This window comes from Ursus americanus, chromosome 13 (assembly GCF_024610735.1).
Source record: "Ursus americanus isolate L20-20 chromosome 13, mUrsAme1.1.p, whole genome shotgun sequence".
Taxonomy (NCBI): domain Eukaryota; kingdom Metazoa; phylum Chordata; class Mammalia; order Carnivora; family Ursidae; genus Ursus; species Ursus americanus.
Window position 1 is genome coordinate 61,499,806 of NC_142139.1, and position 20,130 is coordinate 61,519,935.

Below are 20,130 nucleotides of genomic sequence, written 5' to 3' on the forward strand. Positions count from 1 at the left end.
CCACAGGTACTGAGTCAGAGGGTGGCCTCGGGACCACTGCCCCCGCTCCCAGCCCACTTTTACAATGAAGCAATTAAACAATTCTGTAGCCACAGCAGTGAAGACAACTGGATAAAGGAGTTTTCATCTCTCTAGAAGCTTGTTTGGGTTGAACCATAAAGGGGAAATGGAAGAGGGCAAGAGCAAGTCAGGGTGATCTTAAACCAGGTGGGCTGGACGGACCACTGCCCTGCCCTCTGCCTCATGCCCCAGCCCTGCTGGCCCTGAGGAAAGCTCTAGAGATGGCCCCTTTCATCAGGCAACAACCGTCGGGTTTTAGGAACTTTAGTTAACAGCTGGCCAAGCCCTCTCTTAGGAAACCAAAGCCTAGAGGTTACCTGGCAAGGTCGCCAACTAGTCAGTAGCAGGGCCGGGATGAGTGTTCTTTTCACCAGCCACCACCACAAACAGAGGAAGTCTTGGCCAACTGCCATAAATGACTGAAGGGAGACATGATTTTATGCAGCCTGTGAGCAGATCAGCGAAGGAGCCTCCGTGGCCCAAGACTGCCTTGCAAAGGGCAGCATCGAGCCTCCCAGTAATGACCTCTGAGGGAGGAGAAGGAAAAGAGGAGTACAGATAAATTTATTAGTTAAATACTGATTTTACAGCCATTTCACCTTAAGACAATGTTAACAGGTTTGTGGGTTAGGGAAGGTATACGAGGGCGGCCTTCATGGAAGAAAGCAATGTAAATGATGATTAAAACAGAATCTTGGTTTAAAAATATTCTCTGCTACAGCCAGTAGGATTTGGGGGGGGGGGGAGCTGGGCATCTGGGGGGAGGATGTAGGAAGCCCACAGTCAGCTATAGCTCTGCTGAGGACGACAACCAGGGAGGAGTCTTTGTGAGCCAGCATCATGGGCAGAAACGGCAACATGGAGAGGCGGCCAATTCCAGAAGAGCACAGAGCCGGAGACTCCCTCGGGGCCCACCCTCGGTGTCTTCTCTTATCGGTCATCATCTTTCTGTGTTTGGTTTTGTTGTGTTTGCTTGCTTTGAATTGATGTTGCAACGTCCCTAGCTTTTTGCCTCCCGGATGAGAGACTTCTGCTGGGGAAAGGGTGCGGGTGCAGACGCTCCACACCCCTTAGATGAACTCGGCCTGCTGCCTGACCAAGAAGCGCATCTCCACAGAACAAGAGCGGCATCTGAGATCCACGTGCAAGTGAGCCAGAATCCACGGAAAGCCCCTGCGCACTCCCGGGAACGGTGTCCACCAGACATGCTCTCCGGAAGGGTCTCAAGTCTCAGATGAGTGTCAAACTTGCTTTAGCAGAACTTTCGTACTTACTCGGGACCCACCTGTGTGTGATGGGGTGGATGAAAGATTTGGGGGACAGTTGTGGAGGAGACTGCTGTGCTGCGGAACTGCCGCGCTCTTGTTCTGCAGAGGGGGAGACCCGTTCGAGCTGAAGGCAGAGCTGAATCACTCAGCAGTGCAAGGGATTGTTATTTTCAGAGGCCTTGGGGGGTGAGGAGGAGTAGAGGTTTGAGCCAGGGAAAGGAACTTGGGAGAGGCGAAGTTGCCAAAGGCACATCTTGCAGTGGGTGAAGTGGCCCTCTCCTCCATCTCCCCATGAAGCATTCAGTAACATCGGGGCTATACCCAATGTTTCCAGGGTCAAGATTCGGTACTGAGGATTGCAGGGATGTGCCAAGCCTGAATGGGGAGTGCTGGACAGGGGCAGCAGCGGCCCGGAGGGGCTTGTCGCATCCATATGCGTCTCAAACAGGTGCCCTGGTTCAGGATGGACCAGGGGTCCCAGTGCCTTGACCCCTCCACCCACCCTCAGATCTCCAGTGCTGGGAACACCATGGAAAAATCACCATCTTAGGCCACAGTGGTGGAAGGGTAGGGCAGAAGGACATCTTGTCTCTTGTGGGGGAGGGGTGGGGTGGAAAACAAGAAAGAAGTCTCTTACTCCACAGAAGGGACTTAACTGTGCTCATAGTGAAGGGTGGGCTCTTCCAGATCAGAGTTTGGGATCTTTCCAGTAGCCCACCCTTGTAAAGGCATCCGATAAAATCCAACACCCACTTCCCCTAACCAAATTGTCAATTTCAAGTTTCTTCCCAGTTGTTCTTTTGGAGTCATTCCCCAACAGAGAGGGCTGGCTCCTGGGAGCCCAGAGCCTCATCTCTGCTGTCCTCCAAGTCCCAAGTCCGTGCAGGAATCTGAGGAGGGAAGGAGGTGACATTATGCGGTGATTATGTCCCCATGACTGTCAGCCAAGGCCAGGCTGTTCCAAGGGTCCTGCTTGGAGCTGGCCTGCGGTGACTGGCTGACAGAAGATGCGTAGCCTTGCGGGGAGAGCTTCAGGGCCGAGAGGACTGGGTGGATGGAGGGCCCATGGCCAGACATCGCACTGACTGAGAACGTCTGAAAGCAAAAAGCACAAGATGAGCTCAATGGAATCACTTCTGAGAGCTCAAGAAGGGGACCTGGGCTGGGGAGGAGAGCCCCATGACACAGAGGTGCCCAAGCTGGCTCCCACCCCTAGGGATGAGGGGAGAGGGCTCGAGGACAAAGGCAGGGTAAGACACCAAGCAGCCGTCTCTGTTTTCCCAAGTCCCTGTGCTGTGGGACGGGAAGGGTCTGTGTGATTCATTCGCTTCTTCTGAGCACTGGGACCCAGTACGTGTGTGGATACTGCGGCTTCTCAGAAGGTTCTGATAGTTAGATGAGACATTTTCTATGGTCTTATCACCATCACATCTCCATGCCCAGAAGAGGCTCCTGGCTCTCTGGGTTTTATGGGACCAGCTGCTTTACCCTGACGGTAAAAAGCTCTTTAGGATATGGCCTCCCTCAAGCGCATGTGGAGAACAGATCAGAATTAACGGGAAACAACAACCAAGTGTGGGACTATCCTAATCCCAAAGAGGAGAACCAAAGAGGGAAGGGGTTGGGGAGTAGGAATGCCATCATATTCCAAAGAGGGAAATGACAGTACTGCTGACCCATCTTCTGGACACATGTCTGAGGCCGGAGCTGTAGCTGACCCTCATTAAATGGCACCCTGCCTGTGCCCACCCACCCTGCCCTCTATAGTTTCCACACCTATGCCCACACAAGGAGGGTCCTCTTCCTTCCCCTCCTCCTGTTAAAATCTATCTGTCCTGGGGCACCCAGGTAGCTGTCAGTTAAGCGTCTGCCTTCGGCTCAGGTCATGACCGCAGGGTCCTGGGATCGAGCCCCAGCGTCAGGGCTCCCTGCTCAGTGGGGGTGTGCCTCTCCCTCTGCCCCTTCCCCTGGCTTGTGCTCTCTCTTGCATGCATTCTCTCTCAAATAAATAAATAAAATCTTTAAAAAAAAAATCTATTGGTGGGGCGCCTGGGTCGCAGAGCGGTTAAGCATCTGCCTTCGGCTCAGGGTGTGATCCCAGTGTTATGGGATCGAGCCCCACATCAGGCTCTTCCGCTATGAGCCTGCTTCTTCCTCTCCCACTCCCCCTGCTTGTGTTCCCTCTCTCCTGGCTGTCTCTATCTCTGTCGAATAAATAAATAAAATTTAAAAAAAAATCTATCGGGCCTTCAACGTCAAGGTCAAAGCACCTCTCCCTGAGGAGACGGACTTGCCTAGAAAGTCCATGTGCCACCTTCTCCAGCCCGCTACAGTTCGTACCACCATCCCCCAATGCACGCAGTCTGACTGAGGTTGTGGTGGTGTCCTAATGTGTCTCTCCCCACTCCCTGTGTTGGCAGGTCCCAGCCAACATTTATGTGCCACAGCTGTGTGCTCAAATCACTGTAACTTGATCAGATGTGCTGGAACAGACCCTCACGCAGACAGCCCCTAGCCTCGGGTGCGGTACCGAGCAGCTCCTGCCGCCACGTGCTGGGGCCCGGCTACAGCTCGCATGTTCCCGTGCTGACCCAGCCACCTGGTCCTTGGCAGTGTACCACTGTCCCACTGGCGGTCCTATCTCCCCGCCTGGGGGGTGTACCTGGGACATGGAGCTGCTGTGCCCGTAGTGGGACGATAGCCCGGGCTCTGTCTTGATGGGGCGCATCTCTTCGCTGCTGCTGGTGGCTGCGTTGCTGGAGTTGCTGGAAGCGCTGCTGGCAGGAGGAAGGCTCTCACCGCCCGAGGGACCTGGAAGAAGGCAGAGTCAGGACACCTGGGCCCAGGGCAGGGGCAAATGGATGGCGGCCCTTGGAGACAGCCAGGGTAGGTCTCTGCTAACAGCTTTATTTATATTTGCTGGGGAGCGAAGCAGTGTCCTTTGTCAGTGCTGGGCAACGGTTCCCAAAATGGGAAATACCAGAATTTCAAGGGAACTTTTTCAAGTGATGGGCTCGCCACCCCTTATTCCAAATCCTTGAGACCACGCGTGTTTCAGGATTCAAAAAGAGTTTGGATTTTAATACTGTATGTTACAGAATATTTCCAGCGCAGCCTGAGACAACAGCACATGATTAAATACATTCATGGTTCTGCAGCAAAACATGAGAATCTTCACACATGGAATAACTAAAGACTATAAATAGCCGGAGTCTGTTCAGATTAGGTTTTGCTGCCAACTCTAGCTCCCTGGATTTGGAAGTTTGAAGAGGGGACTGTTCACCTCAACCAAATGCTTGCTCTCCCTGTCCCTACAACATGTTAAGGAGAGGAAGTTCCCCAGGGGAAGGTGCTGTACTTATAAATCAGTGTGGACACAGGCAGAAAAGCTGAAGAGCACCGGTGTGAGACACGGAAAATTCTAATGAGACGTACTGCCAGAAGGGGTAAGCCGATGTGGAATCTGGGAAAGGAGAACTTTGGTCATATTCTTGATAGTGGAAAGGGGCAATTTATCTGTTTGTTGTGCCTTAGATTAAAAGATACACTTTCCATTGGATCAGCTGATTTATTTTCTCTGCAATGGCAGCATTTCCCCATGAAATCTTTAATTTGGTAGCAGTATTAAGGAGGGAGTGCTCTTGATAGGAACACTGAGTCGTCCTCATTCTTCATCTAGAAACTGAGAAGGCAAAGGGGCACATGGGATGGAATATGGACCTGGAAGTGTAAAGACTTGGGTTTTAATTCCAGGTCTACCCACTCACGACTGGGTGACTCTAGTTAAGTCACTAACCTGTCTGTGCCTCAGTTTGCTCAGGAGTAAAATGGGGATAATGGGTCACATGGGGGTCTTTAAGGACCAGTGAGCTACTAATGGTAAAGCAGCTTTCTAAAATGCTAAGTACTACATGATGTTAACTGTACACTGACTTACAAATCAAGCTGTTGTCAACAGGACTAATGGGGTCCTGTCCTCCTAGATCCCAGTTATCTCAAGGAGAACAGGAAGGAACTGAGCTCTTGAGTGGCCAGCTACAGCACCAAAGATGGAGGGACGAGTAGTGTTCTTTTCTATTTTTGGCCTCAACTGGTCCAGAGGCCTTTGTGACTGACAGTACCATGTACCTTGAATTAAGCCTGCCTCAAAAGCTCCCCAAATGTTGCACGGTAATGCTACTTTTCCCTGGGTTATCATTCTGTCCTGAATAGCTGGGGCTGGACAATGCTTTCATGCCTCCGTAGCCTGGGCTGGCCCACCGAACTAAGAATACCTGATTTTCACATACTCCAAGGGCCACTGGGTTAGTCATATAATTACACACGGTTCTTTTCCTCACCTGCCAGTGTCTTAGATTTATTAAGGTTCTTGGGCTTCCGTTTTCTGGTTTGAATCCCCTCTTTCCGCATTGCAAGAGGCCTTGGGACCTAGAGGGTTACAAGTCAATATATATGGTTTTCCACTTGTACACAATCTGCTACAGTGTTTAAACATGCACACGCACTAGCAGAAGGCAACATCTAAGCAATTCCTCTACAAACCTTGGGGCTGGGACTAGGTGAATCAGCCCCTGGAGCCCCTGTTGAGAAAGAAATCAAATATATATTGAGAACCTATACTACAGCTGTGTCTTACACTCACCCTGGAGAAATGGAAGCTTAAAGCTTCCCTCCAGAGCTTCACAGTTGACTGGGAAAGACACAAACAGGAAACAACCAGACTCATAGGTGACATGGGAGAATGGAGAAGAAACACTAAACTCTGTCCTTGGCTAGGGAGGAAGGGAGGTGGTACATGACCATATCAATGAAGGCTTCACTTAGGAGGTGATGCCTAAGTTGTGGGAGGTTGTCGAATAGACAAGGGGCAGGCATTTCAGACAGCAGGAACAGTATTTGCAAAAGCCCTTAGTTTATCAGCAAAATTAGGACACTATGAAAGTGAAAAGGGGGTGCTATTAATAATTATGCCAAGAAAATAGGCAGACGCTGGGACAGCCTCAGTGAATTGAGACGTCAAGTCACTCTCCTGGAGCAGCTCTGCACTGCGTTAAGTCTGGTTGGAGCCAACTGTGGTCTTTCTGGTAGGGGGTGGGGAGCAACAAGAGATCATGTTGGGAAGACCACCCTGTGGCTAGGTCCTGAGATAAACTGTCCATGGACAACACTTTTATCGCACTGACTTCTCATAAACAAGGAGGGACTGTCAGGCGTCCTGCTCTTGAACCCTTCACAGGTGCTTGGACAAGGGTCTGGGGAGGAGGCTTGCTGGATCTTCCTAGTATTTTTAAATTGTGTGTCTTCCCCACATCTGGTTTCTCTTAGGCCAGGCCAAGCAAATCTTTCAGCTCTTGGTCTGTGCTTGTCTCCTGTATGGGACTCGTATCACCACACTTGAAAGACTGAAAGAAAAGTAATTACCACTTCAGAGATTAAACATGGAATGGTTAAGAGAGAAGTGCAGCCGATTAGGTGAACTTGAACCTGCCTTCTAGTCAACTGAGAGATCAAACAGTATTCTCACCTTTGGAGGGAAGTGTCCACTCCTCCCCCCAGCTCCCCACCCTGACTTTGACCCACTTGGAGCCCATCCTGACCTCAGAAGAATACAGCCCTCATGTTTATCCCCACCAACCTCAGTACTTTTTTAAAAAAATTGTGGTAAAATACACATAACATAAAATGTATCATCTTCACCCTTTCCAGTAGTGTTAAGTATATTCACATTGTTGGGTAACCATCACCACCATCCGTCTCCAGAACACTTCTCGTCTGGCAAAACTGAGACTCTGTACTCATTAAACACAAACTCCCTTTTTCCCCTCTGCCAACCTCTGGCAGCCCCCATTCTACTTGCTGTCCCTGTGAGTTTGATTAGTCCAGGTATCTCATGTAAGTAGAATCATATACCAGACTTGTCCTTTTGTGACCGACTTCTTTCACTTAGCAGAATGACTTCAAGGTTATCCATCTGGTACTATGTGTCAAAATTTACGTCCTTTTAGGGTGCCTGGGAGGCTCAGTTTGTTAAGCATCTGTCTCCAGCTCAGGTCATGATCCCAGGGTCCTGGGTTAGAGTCCCACATCTGGCTCTCTGCTCAGTGGGGGAGTCTGCTTCTCCTTCTGCCCCTCCCCCCAGCTCATGCTCATGATCTCTCTCTCCCTATCTCAAAAATAAATGATAGACATTTTTTTAAAAAATAATTTACTTCCTTTTAAAGGCTGAATGGTATTCCATTACATGGACAGAACACATTTTGCTTATCCAACCGTGGACACTTGGGTTGCTTTCACCTTTAGTTATCGTAAATAATGCTGCTGTGGACATGAGGACACATGTATCTGTTCAAGGCTCTGCTTTCAGGGCTCCTGGGTGGCTCAGCCGTTAAGCATCTGCCTTTGGCTCAGGTCATGATCCCAGTGTCCTGGGATCGAGCCCCACATCAGGCTCCCTGTTCAGCGGGAAGCCTTCTTCTCCCTCTCCCACTCCCCTTATTTGTGTTCCCTCTCTCGTTGTCTCTCTGTGTCAAATAAATAAACAAAAATCTTAAAAAAAAAAAAAAATGGCTCTGCTTTCAATTCTTTTTGGATCTATACCCAGAAGTGGGATTACGGGGTCATGTGCTAATTTTATTTTGTAATTTTTTGAAGACACAATCTTTTTTTTGGTTTTTAAGATTTCATTTATTTATTTGTCAGAGAGAGAGAGAGAGCACACAAGCAGGGGGAGCTGCAGGCAGAGCACACAAGCAGGCTCCCCACTGAGCAAGGAGCCCAATGCGGGACTCGATCCCAAGACCCCGGGATCATGACCTGAGCTAACGCTTAACCAACCGAGCCACCCAGGCGTCCTGAGGACACAATCTTTTTAATACCTGCATAATAGTCCTTTCTCCATTTCTTCTACCATTCCTCTATTGAGGAACAAGAGTTTCTTTAACCATTTCCCTACTGAAGGTTTTTTTCCCCTCCATTTTCTCTATCATAGTGATTCAACAAGTAACCTTGAAACACTTTTCTGCAGAAAGAAGTATATTTTCTTATGAATGTTCTTAACTATATTTTTGGCTATTTTTTTTCTCACTAACAAGAAAAAACATGGTATACTTCTCTTGATGAGCACAGAATAACATACAGAACTGCTGGATCACTGGGGCACCTGGGTGGCACAGTTGGTTAAGTGTCTGACTCTTGGTTTTGGCTCAAGTCGTGACCTCAGGGTTATGAGATCAAGCCCTGTGTCAGGCTCCACGCTCAGCATGGAGTCTGCTTAAGACACTCTCCCTTTCTCTGTGCCCCTCCCCTCCCTCAAAAAAAAAATTGTTGAATCACTGTGTTGTACACCTGAAACTAAAATAACACTGTATGTTAACTACATTGGAATTAAAATTAAAAAACTAATTAAAAAAAGAAAGAAAGAAAACATGAAAAGATTCATGAAGTCTAAGTTAGTAACGCCCCTTCTACCCGTCTTCATTAATCCTGTCCCCATGGGGCAATTGGAGGACCAGCCTGTTATGTTTTTTATATTTGAAAACATTCTCAAACATGTATGCACACGTATAGATGGTATACATGTATGTACGTGTGTATTCATCCATCCATCCATCTGTATCTGTGTATTTAACACACCCTCACCCCCATAGTATGGGGTCATACTATGTATATTACTTCACAGTGTGATTTGTGTTACTCCAGGTCAAGATACATGGCTCTTAATATTTTTTACATTTCTGCGCAATATTCCACATAACAGTATTGTCGTAGTTCAGTCAGCCATTCCTTTATGAGGCTTTATGAGTTTCCAGTTTTTGCCACTACAAATACTGCAGCAATAAACAGTTCAAAATCATTAGGTACTGATTCGTTTATTGTTTTACAGGCTAGTTTCCCAAAAGCAGAGCTGCTAAATCAAAAGATATTTGTGTTTTTTATCCTTAATAAGGACTGCCAGGGGCACCTGGGTGGCTCAGTCAGTTAAGCGTCTGCCTTCGGCTCGATCATGATCCCAGGGTCCTGGGATCAAGTCCCACATCAGGCTCCCTGCTCAGCAGGGAGTCTCCTTCTCCCTCTGCCTGCCACTCCCCCTGCTTGTGTTCTGTCAAATAAATAAATAAAATCTTAAAAAAAAAAAGTACTGCCAGTTTAATTTCCTAATGAATACTTGCAGTAACTCACACGCAAATCAATAGCGTATGAGAGTATTCCCCCAAATCCACACCAGCATCTGACCACGCCGACACCTGAGCTCCGACTCCCAGCCTCTAGGAATGTGGAATGTCGTTGTCTCCAAGCCACCCAGTCCATGGTATTTTGTTACAGCCGCCCACATGGACTGAGACAGCGGGTAAGGTCCCTTCCAAATCTAAGTGTCTTTGCAAAGAAGGAAACAATGACGTTGAGTCTGCAAGCGGGAAGCCAGGTGAGAGCTGAAGGATGGGAATGCCGGTGTGGCGGCTGGTGAGGTGCTGCTGCTACCCGGTGGGGGGTTGCGGGGGCTACTTACCCCATGGAGCTTCATGTAGAGGCCGCAGGCATTGCACACCGGCTCACCCTCGGCGTTGCGGCGCCACAGCGTGGTTGTGGTGGTCTGGCAGTTGGCACAGGACAGGCCCACTCGGCGGGAGGCGGACTGCAACAGAGAAGACAGACCCATCGAGTCCAAGCGGAAGGCAGGCGCTGCTGCTTCTACGTCACGGGAAGCACCGAGGGGCTGGCCCGCCCTGAATGGGTGGGAGCCCCGAATGAGAACAGCAGAGCCGCAGAGGTGCCGGATTCTCCCCTCGCCTAAGCCACTCCTGGGGGGTGGGGGGGTTAACAAGGACTTCAGCTGCAGGAGGAGCAGAGTGCATTCTAGTCCTCACTGGCATTCATGGCGTATCAGTCATTCATCAGACAGACGGCCCTGGGGGCAGAAAAGCCTTCCTCAAAAGTAGAATAACTGTTGTCTTCAGGTGCCAGACAAGGATGGTACGGGTAGAATTACTGTATTCAAGTGTCATCAAAGGCTGGATGGGCCTCGGGACCCCAAGAAAGGTAAGCGTCAGGGTTTAACCCCTCCGTTCCTCCCACCCTAATGTACATGAAAGCTAGTTTGTGTTGGTCAAAATCAAATTATACTAGAAAAGACCACAGAGCCGAGAACCAGAAACCCCATTACAGACTCTTTCCCAGCCACAGGGCCCAACACACACTGCTTAATCTCCCCTCTGGGCTTCGGGTTTAATTAATGGATCAGCTGAAAACAGGGTAAGGAACAGTTCCCCTTCCTCATGGGGCTGATGTGAAAACGATGTCCAAGGCACGGCTGGATGGGGAACCAGGAAGCCTGGACCGGGGCTCCAGACAGAAGACTCGGTACCCGTGTGACTGTGGCCAAGGCTGGTAGCTTTGCTGAGCACCCCTTTTCACTTCTGCATATGAAGGGGTTCAACTGGATGGTCCAGAACATCCTTGTAGCCGGAGCTAACCCTAAAGGTAGGAGAAATTACTGTGCTGCCACCCACCCACACCTTCTTTTAAAGATGATTTGAGGGGCACCTGGGTGGCTCAGTCGCTTAAGTGTCTGCCTTCGGCTCGGGTCAGGATCCCAGGGTCCCAGGATCGAGCCCCACATCAGGCTCCCTGCTCAGCAGGAAGTCTGCTTCTCCCTCTCTCTGCCCATCCCCCGTTTGTGCTCTGTCTCTTTCATTCTCTCTTTCTCTCAAATAAATAAATAAAATATTTTTGTAAAAAATTTAGATTAAAAGATGACCTAAGTCCACAATTCAGAGCCTGGGAATTTTCCACCCAAGCGTGAGCCCCAAAGCCAGGTGCCGAGAGAAGGAGAGAAGGGTGGACTTGAGCAGTCAGGGCACTTGCTTACCAGCCGGCGCTGGGGCTTGATGAGGGGTCGGTTGATGCCGTTCATCTTGTGGTAGAGGCCACACGCATTGCACAGGTAGTGCCCGGTCCCATCACGCCTCCAGAGTGGGGTAGACATGGCCCCACAGTTGACACACTCTCTGCCTTCCGAGAAGTCATCAAACATATCTACTGGGTAGAAAATAAGACAGAGGATTAATTCTTTTTGTTTGTGCCCAGAAACCTTACATGGGAGAATCCAGAGGCCAAGGAGATAATGCCTTTTCCTTGCAAGGAGTCAAAGATGGATCAGCTCGGGCTGCCTCCCTTTTCCTGACTCTGACCTTCAGCCCTGGAGGCTGGGCTCACAGGACTGTCAGGGGACGTGGGCATTCTTACTCTTGGGCATTGCAGACACAGCAAGGCTCTCCCGGGTCACGAGGAAAGGAACACTCAGGCAGCGACCACCAGCAGCCTGGATTTTAGTCCCTCTCTCCTTCAGAGCCAGAAGCCCTGAGGTTTTCACCCAACACTGAATTCTGCCCAGACCTTCCTCCTCTCTTTTTGCCCTTCAAACCTGAGATTTCCTCTTCCCTTTCAATAAAAATACAAAATCAAACAAACAAAAAGATTTACTCCAGGAAAATTAGAAAATAAAACGTGTAAAGAAAACACAAATCGTATGTAATCCTGTGACTCCAAGATCACCAGTGTTAACATTCTGTTCAATGATATCCTTTGCAATATTTTATATATTGACACATAGTTCGCCTAGTCGAGTCAAGCTATATAATTTTGAGCCTATTTTTTTCCACGTAACGCCAGGGCATTTTCCCCACATTAGAAATTCTTCATAAACTCATTTTAGTGTAGTATGGTATCCCACCATATAAATGTGCCATTCTTCACTATTTACTTAATCCCTACCCAGTTTCTGATTTTTGTTTTGTAAACACTGCTCATTTTGTGCACAAATCTTAGCATTTCTGCCTATTCCTTAGGATACTTCCCTAGGAGTAGAATTACTGAACCCAAGGGACTACATTTTTTGAAAGTTTTGAAATTTTCGAACGGCCCTGCAAAAAGGACTGTGATTCATTTTCATTCATTTTCACTACTTCAGTCTATCTGTATGATACACAGTATCATAGTTTGATACTTTTTCCTGCTTACTGGCACATAAAATAAAGGTCTATATTGTAAGTAACTGTGACTTAGAGTCTCTCAAACTCCTGTGGACACATTGCCACCACTGTCAGTCTCCTGCACTCACTCACCACCCCCAGCCCCACTCCCCACCACCTCTTTTGTCCAGGTCTATAGAATTTTACAATTGACAAATTTCACTCATGCCCATCTCAGTTGCTCTGCTGAGCTAGGCTGCACCAGGTTTCTTATTCCCTATGATCTGTATAAAACCTGGCTCAGAACTTCCAGAAATCTCCGACTCCATGTACACTGCTTCCTATTTTGAAACCTATTTTATACCCTATCCAGATCTTCTGTCCCCAAATGCAGCTACCCTGGTGTTCAGATTGTTCTTATCCTACTACCAAAGGCAAGAGTGGATTCTTCTGTTCTAACGAGGTAGGGGATATTTGGAGAGGAGGGGTTTTAAGAGCTCTTCCTCCGCCAGGACCTAGCACTGGGTTTTAAGGTCATACATTCTGCAAGTTCTGTGGCCCAGCTACTTGCTCTAAGGGAACGTGGGATGAAGAAGAGGATGGTGGGGGGCCCTCCCCTCAACTCTGGGTACACAAACAGTCATTTGCACCTGCAAACAAGTAGCTGTGTGTCCACACCAAGTCAACAATGTGCAGGTGCGAGGGGCTATTTGCTCAGGCCAGGGAGCTGAGCACACACCGGTCACAAGAGAGGCTATTTTTGCACCTGGGTCACACTGAGAACCCTCAGCAAGGTCACCTGCTCTCAGAGTCGCACACAAAACGACAACTCCGTCCCAGTTTGCTTCCCTAGGCCTGGGTGAGGCAAGTAATGAGCCCACACATCACCCTCACCCCCATCATAGCGACCTCCACCTCCAAACCCGCAAGTGCTGCCCTTGCCCTGAGCCAGACAACACCATTCCCTCCGCCAAGGCCTTCCCTTGAGGCCAGGGGAGTTCACAGAAGGACCTTGGAACAAGGAGACGCGTCTGCAATGTCGTCCTTTGGGTGGGTGTTTGCAGCCAACACTAGATGGCACTACAGCCTCAAAATTGAACCCATATGTGGCATTCCAGCCTAAATCATGCTTGGGGATGGAGGACCATTTCAGATCATTTTCCCAGTCCAAACCTAATTCGACCCTTATTCTATTTTTTTAAATTATTATTATGGAAAGATTTAAACACGCTCAAAAGTAGACAGAATGAATTCTTAATCATCACCCAGCTTCCAACAATTTGTGGCCAGTCTTGTCCCATGTATCTCTCCACACTCTTTCCTCCGTCCTGTATAATTGAAGGAAATCCCAGACATTCTACCATTTCATTCATAAATATTCCAGTACATAGCTCTCACAGATGAAGACTCACACTCTCCTCCTTTTAAAGATAGCAAACCAGGGGCGCCTGGGTGGCTCAGTCAGTTACGCGTCTGCCTTTGGCTCAGGTCATGATCTCAGGGTCCTGGGATCAAGTCCCAAATCGGGCTCCCTGCTCAGTGGGGAGTCTGCTTCTCCCTTTGCCCCTCCTCCCTCAATCTCAAATAAATAAATAAAACCTTAAAAAAAAAAAAAAGATAGGCAAACCGGCTTCTTTCCCGTGTTCTGGTTTATCTAAAGAAGCTTCCAGAGACAAAAGTCTCATCATTTGGTCTTCTCTTTTGGAGGGGAGATCTCCTCTTCTCTTCACACTTCCGGTTTTATATGCAGGGGCAGAATCTCATCGAAGGAGCCACCCTGGCAATTATAGGTCTCTGCTACCTACTGGCCTTATTGAGACCCCAACTCAAAGGTTTGCCTTAGGTTACACTCATGGCAATTATTTTACTGGCTGGGGAAAAGCACTGGAGGTTGGCAAGTATGTATTTGTCACTGACAAATATTTACTGAGCATATGCAATTTAAGCTGTCTGATAGATGTCCCAGAAGCTAAGAAGGGACCTAATTCTCAGAAGGCTGATAACGAGTTGGGCAAATTGGGCCAAAATACCAATAATGAGTTAACAATACTGCTCAGGGGCGCCTGGGTGGCACAGCGGTTAAGCGTCTGCCTTCGGCTCAGGGTGTGATCCCGGTGTTATGGGATAGAGTCCCACATCAGGCTCCTCCGCTATGAGCCTGCTTCTTCCTCTCCCACTCCCCCTGCTTGTGTTCCCTCTCTCACTGGCTGTCTCTATCTCTGTAAAAAAAAAAAAAAAAAAAAAAAATACTGCTCAACTCATTTTCAGAACATACCTTAACCAAGCTGGGATTTGGATGGCAGGTAGTTCTTGTCTAGGGTGGGAAGTGCAGAAGTCAGACCCAAATTGAAAGGTTAGGTGTTAACAACAGTAGCCAAAGAAACTGGATAGGAGGCCAAGGCCATGCTTCCTAAAGGCGCCCTGTCAGATGCACCAAGTCTCTCCACAATCCACCACCCTCCAAATCTACAGAAGTTTCCATGTTTTCTACCAGAAAATCTTGCTATCCAACCTACTCAGTGACAGGTTACAAAAGGTTAAATGATTATTACAAAGACACCATAACAATCAATGCTTACCCCTCACATTACATGAACAGTGCAACACATAAACCATCAGTTCCACCCTGATGGCAGCTAAGGCCACCGGAGGAAAGAGTTTTTGTTAGGCTAGTTATTATCATGTGGACTTTCCTTTCTTAAAAATGCCATCCTGGAATGTCATAGTTGCTGTTTTTTAAAAACCTGATAAAAATTTAAAACAAAAAGAAAAAGACTTTTGATCACCTTAAGCAGCTCCCAGTCCACTATGGGGGGGGACTATTTTACTCTCTTGCATCTCTCTCTCTCTCTCTCTCTCTCCCTCACACACACACACACACACACACACACACACACACACACACACCCTACCTTGGACTGAAGAAAGGAGAGAACGAAGTTCAAGCCCTGCTGCTTAGCAGCCACACTGCCAGAAGTGAGAGGTGATAGGCAGTGAGCCCCACACTAGCACAAACACCTGGTGGTGTGAACCCTGGTAACGATCATCTCTTATGCCTTCATTAGAAAGGCGCTGGGTGGAACTTCCCAAAGGGCAAGCGGGCAGTGGCCTGATGCCAGTTTCTAAGCCGATTTCTAAGGGCACAACTGTGACCTTCACTTATGAAAGCCCCACCTCTCCAGTGCTGGGCATCATGGGACTTGGTCCAACCACTTAGAAGGCAGTGGGAATCCAACTCTTTCGGAAATGGGTCAGCATTACCCCACATTGGAGGAAAGACTTGTAATAATAGTTGTAAAGTACTTTGCAAATACGAGGAAAAACTCACAACAATGGCCGTAAAGTGCTTTGTAAACACCAAATGAGATAACAGTGATGGATTATTGTTAGGTTTGGAGGGGTGGGGAGGGAGTGGGAAGACCAGGGACAAATCTTGGTGCTGGGTTTTTGCAGGGGGAGGGGATAGATAAAAGAGCTAGGAGATTTGGGAATCTGACCTTTTCGCCAAGCACGGGGCGGGCCATGCTCAGAATTGTAAATTGTGTATCACTCTCAGACTTGGCCAACTTCGAGACTTGCAGGTGGAGAAGGAACTGGCAGCAGGGCTGACAGTGTATACCTATGAGGCCACAAGGCTGCTGCTCATGGGGAATTGTAATAAATGACATTTAGCAATCAGACACACAAAATGAACTGGGCCCTAACCCGGAGAATGGGGATCAAACGCCTCACCTCCATCCAAGACCCACTTAGGAGAACACTGTTTTTAAAGAGGGAAGCAAACTCAGCCTGATTTCTGAGGCATCTGATTTCGTAGGGATGTTCCTAGAAATTACGACAGACTACTTCTACCCAAGTGCCTGAAAAGAAAAATGTAGGCCAGGAGGTTGAAGGATCCCACCCATGACTTCCCCACAGAGAGCTGACGCAATCAAAGGCAAAGACTCTGACCTCTCCCCTGACCTGCTCCATCCATCTTGGGGAACCCACCCACAGCAAAAGCTAACAAGCAAGTCAGGGCTGGTGAAGGAGGAGTTCGGTGGCCTCCATTTTGACCTCAAACTTTTTAGTTGGGTTCTTTTTTCCAGCTTGTCTCTGGACTCAGGCCGGAAGACCCTAAGGGCAAAGCATTCCCTGCTGGGAATCAAAACTATCCCCTTTCTTAAGGAGGACTACCTACCCGCAGCCAGCAAGACCCTGCCCCTGACTGACCCTAGGACAGTGATGGGTTTGACTTTCACTGCCTGCTCGCATGCACCCACCCATGTTTGCCCCCCTCATTTTCCTCACATAAACCTGAGAGTATTTTCTGAACTTTGTAGACAGTCTTTGAGACACTAATCCACTGTTTCCCAGTGTCGGCCTCACCGAAATAAATCCCTTTCTTGTTTCGCCACCAATCCGTGTCTCTGCCTTTGGCTTTTGTCAGCAGGGAGTGGCCAAACATGGTCTGTGTGGGGCCCACCCCTGCGCCCCAGCTACACTGGGGGAAGGAAAGGAGGAAGAGGGAGAGGAGAAAAGTAGGAGGAAGAAGGGAAAGGAATCAGAGGCCAGGGTCATGGCTGGCAACATCTGTTGGGCACTGCCTGAAAGCTGGATTTGTCTCCCGAATGCTGGGCGTTGCCAACGTGAATGCCAGCCCACCAGGTTGGTGCCACAGGGCCTGGTTCTGCTCGGCCTTGGAGGTGCCTCTCGAGCTTTCTGTCTTTTGAGCGGCTTGCTCTTGCTAGGGAAAGCTGGGTCTTGAGCCAGAGCCCATGTTAAGCCCCCTCCTCACCCTCACCCTTCACTCTCCTGACAGTGTCTGACCTCAGGCCCTCCACCATTTCTGTGGGGGGCACTGAAGCCCAAACATTTGTCATGTGTCTGCTCTCCTGGCCCCTGTAGCAAGTGCTGGGCATAGAGACAAAACCCGGGCAAAATCCCTGCTCAAAGCTGTTTTGGTCTAGCTGGGGATACAAAACTCAAAGAATTACATGAAATGTCACAAACTGCAATGGCGCCTGGGCTCCATCGGGCACCCCCACCCCTCTACCCTTAGCTGCACATCTTCAGCTATCCTAGACCACCCTACAATCTATTTGGGGAGAGAAGACACATAAACACAATGGAAATTACCCATGCTCTGGGCAGCTATTCAATGCTAGGAAACAGAGGCCAGAGGGGATCCAAAGCCTGGGCAATGAGAGAGGAGGTACCTGCCCAGAGACCTCCCCAGAGCCAAAGGGGCTTCAGGAACAAAGTCCCGAGCCCCACCCAAATGTCCCTTGCTGAACTCCAGCCCTGTGTCCCATCCAAAGTTCACCAGAGATTGTGCATGGATTTCCTGACAGCCCTGGATCTGTCCTCGGGGCTGGCGCCTGGGGCTGGGCATAAGGAGCAAACAAACCCTGAAGTTTTTCTGGCAGCCCGAGCCTTCGGTCTTCTGGGCTTTGTCAGGCTTGGACTGTGACAGGGGGCTGCCAAGGGGAAGGCGGACACAGCTCAGGCAGTGTCCGGGCTGGCAGGGATCAGCACGCCTCGTTTGAAAGCTCCTGCAGCCACTGAACAGAAGCAGCTCCCGCCAGGCCTGGCCAGAGCGGCCCAGTGAATCCAGGGCCTCCGCTCCTGGGCGCTAGAGGACAAAATGGCAGCGTCTCATGGAGACTTCCCAGTCCATTCTGACTGCGGTGCCGTGACATGCAGAACATGTTTAGAATTTTACGAACAAGAAACGGAGAAAAATCTATATGAAACACTTAGTGTGCTACATTTCGTAATAGTCACTGAATAATATGAGAGACCTTTAAACTTTTCTCCAGGTGGATATTGTCATTGTACTGGAAATAAACTTTCACCTTTACACACACACAAACAAAAAACACTGGCATTCATCTAGGAGCCTGGCTTCCAGCTTGGAAGGAAAGTTAAAGAATGTGGCTCAGTAAAACAAAACAAAACAGAAACCCCACAAAGAAGCAAGAACATTCTGGGCGGAAGGAAAAAGCACCAAAAACAAGGAGGGAGGAAGACAGAAAGAAAGAGAAAGCAAAAGGAGGAGGTGAAAGAACAAATGAGACTGGAGAAAAATATTTACAGCATGTTGCCAAGAGTTAATACCCCCTAATATGCTAAGAGAAATGACAAATTACAAAGGGAAAGATGAGATGAAGGCCCCGCTAGGTGACTGGTGCCCATCACTTGAAGGGACTATGGAAAGAGTCAACCATTTGTCTTTCCTTTCTCTGACCAACTGCCCCTCCCTTGCAGATCTACAAGCCCCCGAATATCTGTCTCCGGTCCTACCTGGTCTGTGCTCCTGGCAGGGGCAGAGTAGAAGGCTGGCCTGGAGGGCAGGCAATAGGAGAATATTAACTTAGTTAACATGGCTCAGAGAAGATCTTGCCGAATCAACAGCAGAGCTAGGTCTGGAAACCCACACTCACTGACCAGTCTCTCAACTGTGGGCCCAGAATCCCACGAGCTCCAGCTCCTGACTTCACCATCCAGTTGGGGACCCAATCCTTTCCCCAGCAGCAGTGTCAACATGAACAGTTCAAAAATCAGAATATGGAAGATAGGTTAAGGCCACAATATCACGTTAGCAGCAGGGGCACAAAAAGTCCAGGACCCACGTGGGCTCTGTTTTCCCACCTCATCTGATCACAGAAGTGTTGGAAGGCACATCTGTTTCGATGCCCCTCGGCACAGCAAACTGAGAAATGCTCCCTAGACTTCGTCTTTGTGAGGATTAGATTCTGAGACCTTCAAGAATTCCTACACGTGAGAACATACTTACAGCATAATTCCCCCATGAAATGCAGTGTCACTCAGGAGCCCCAGGGGAAATTTCCTGGTGTTTTACTATTTGAAGTTGCTCCTCAGTGATGATTAGGTCCTGGGCCTTCGGCACTATACGAAGTTAAATTCATTAATGACAGAGATCGCCACATTGCTATTAGAAGCTCTACGGTGTTAGGGACTGACAGTGCAACTTTGCTTGCCCGATCTGGAAATTAAACACTCACACACTCCCAGGAGACGGTCACCACGGCCCCTTCCCACCTGTGATCCATGGGTTGGGATACCATCTTGAAAGGAGCCAAATGAACAAAGCAAAGAAGAGAATACTCTAAGACTGCGTTGTGTTATAATTTCTATTTGTAAAACTTTCCCTAATGTGTACTTTTGTCCTTCTAATGGTAAATGCTTTTACACACTGTTCTGCTCAAGTGTCTCCTCTGGGCTCCTCTCTCTGGGGCTGTGCTCTCCCTGCCTCCTGCCCATTACCGTCCAGTGAATGAGAAGTCTAGAGTCTTCCCTGTGGGGCCTTGGGAAGAGGCCCACGGAATGTAAGCTAAGACCAGTTAGTGTGCAAGAGCCTGAATCTCTACAGGCTGCCGTGTCCCGTGGGCACCTGGTCCTGAAGCCTGCCCTCACACTGACCCTCTTAAACCTGGACGCACTGGCTTGCCTCTTTTCTGCCAGGTCTGACTAGGAGGCCACATCATTCATCCTCCAGAATGGGATACTTCTGAGGGGGAGGAGCTGATTGCTAATTATTCTGGGACAAGAGATTTATTTATTTATTTATTTATTTTTTAAAGATTTTATTTATTTATTTCACAGAGATAGAGACAGACAGCGAGAGAGGGAACACAAGCAGGGGGGGTGGGAGAGGAAGAAGCAGGCTCATAGTGGAGGAGCCTGATGTGGGGCTCGATCCCATAACGCCAGGATCACGCCCTGAGCCGAAGGCAGACGCCCAACCACTGTGCCACCCAGGCGCCCCGGGACAAGAGATTTAAAATCAGGATGCGTGGCCCCTCTCAGCAGAACCCTGGCTGACACCTCCC

At 48.9% G+C, this 20,130-nt stretch overlaps 1 protein-coding gene across 4 annotated transcripts in view; it reads right to left on the reverse strand.

The window, feature by feature from the left end:
- Positions 1-605: 605 nt before the first annotated feature.
- GATA4 (GATA binding protein 4) overlaps positions 606-20,130 on the reverse strand; it is a 79,534-nt gene continuing 60,009 nt past the window's right edge. For 3 of the 4 annotated variants that reach the window (XM_087866592.1, XM_087866593.1, XM_045799376.2), the window contains exons 3-7: positions 11,194-11,363; positions 9,835-9,960; positions 5,669-5,756; positions 3,991-4,139; positions 606-2,423 (exon numbers count right to left, since the gene is read on the reverse strand). In XM_087866592.1, the coding sequence (XP_087722718.1) occupies positions 2,241-2,423; positions 3,991-4,139; positions 5,669-5,756; positions 9,835-9,960; positions 11,194-11,363 (716 nt within the window). In that variant the 3' untranslated portion in view covers positions 606-2,240. The remainder of the gene's footprint in view (positions 2,424-3,990; positions 4,140-5,668; positions 5,757-9,834; positions 9,961-11,193; positions 11,364-20,130) is intronic. The other variant, XM_045799377.2, reaches the window with a different exon arrangement.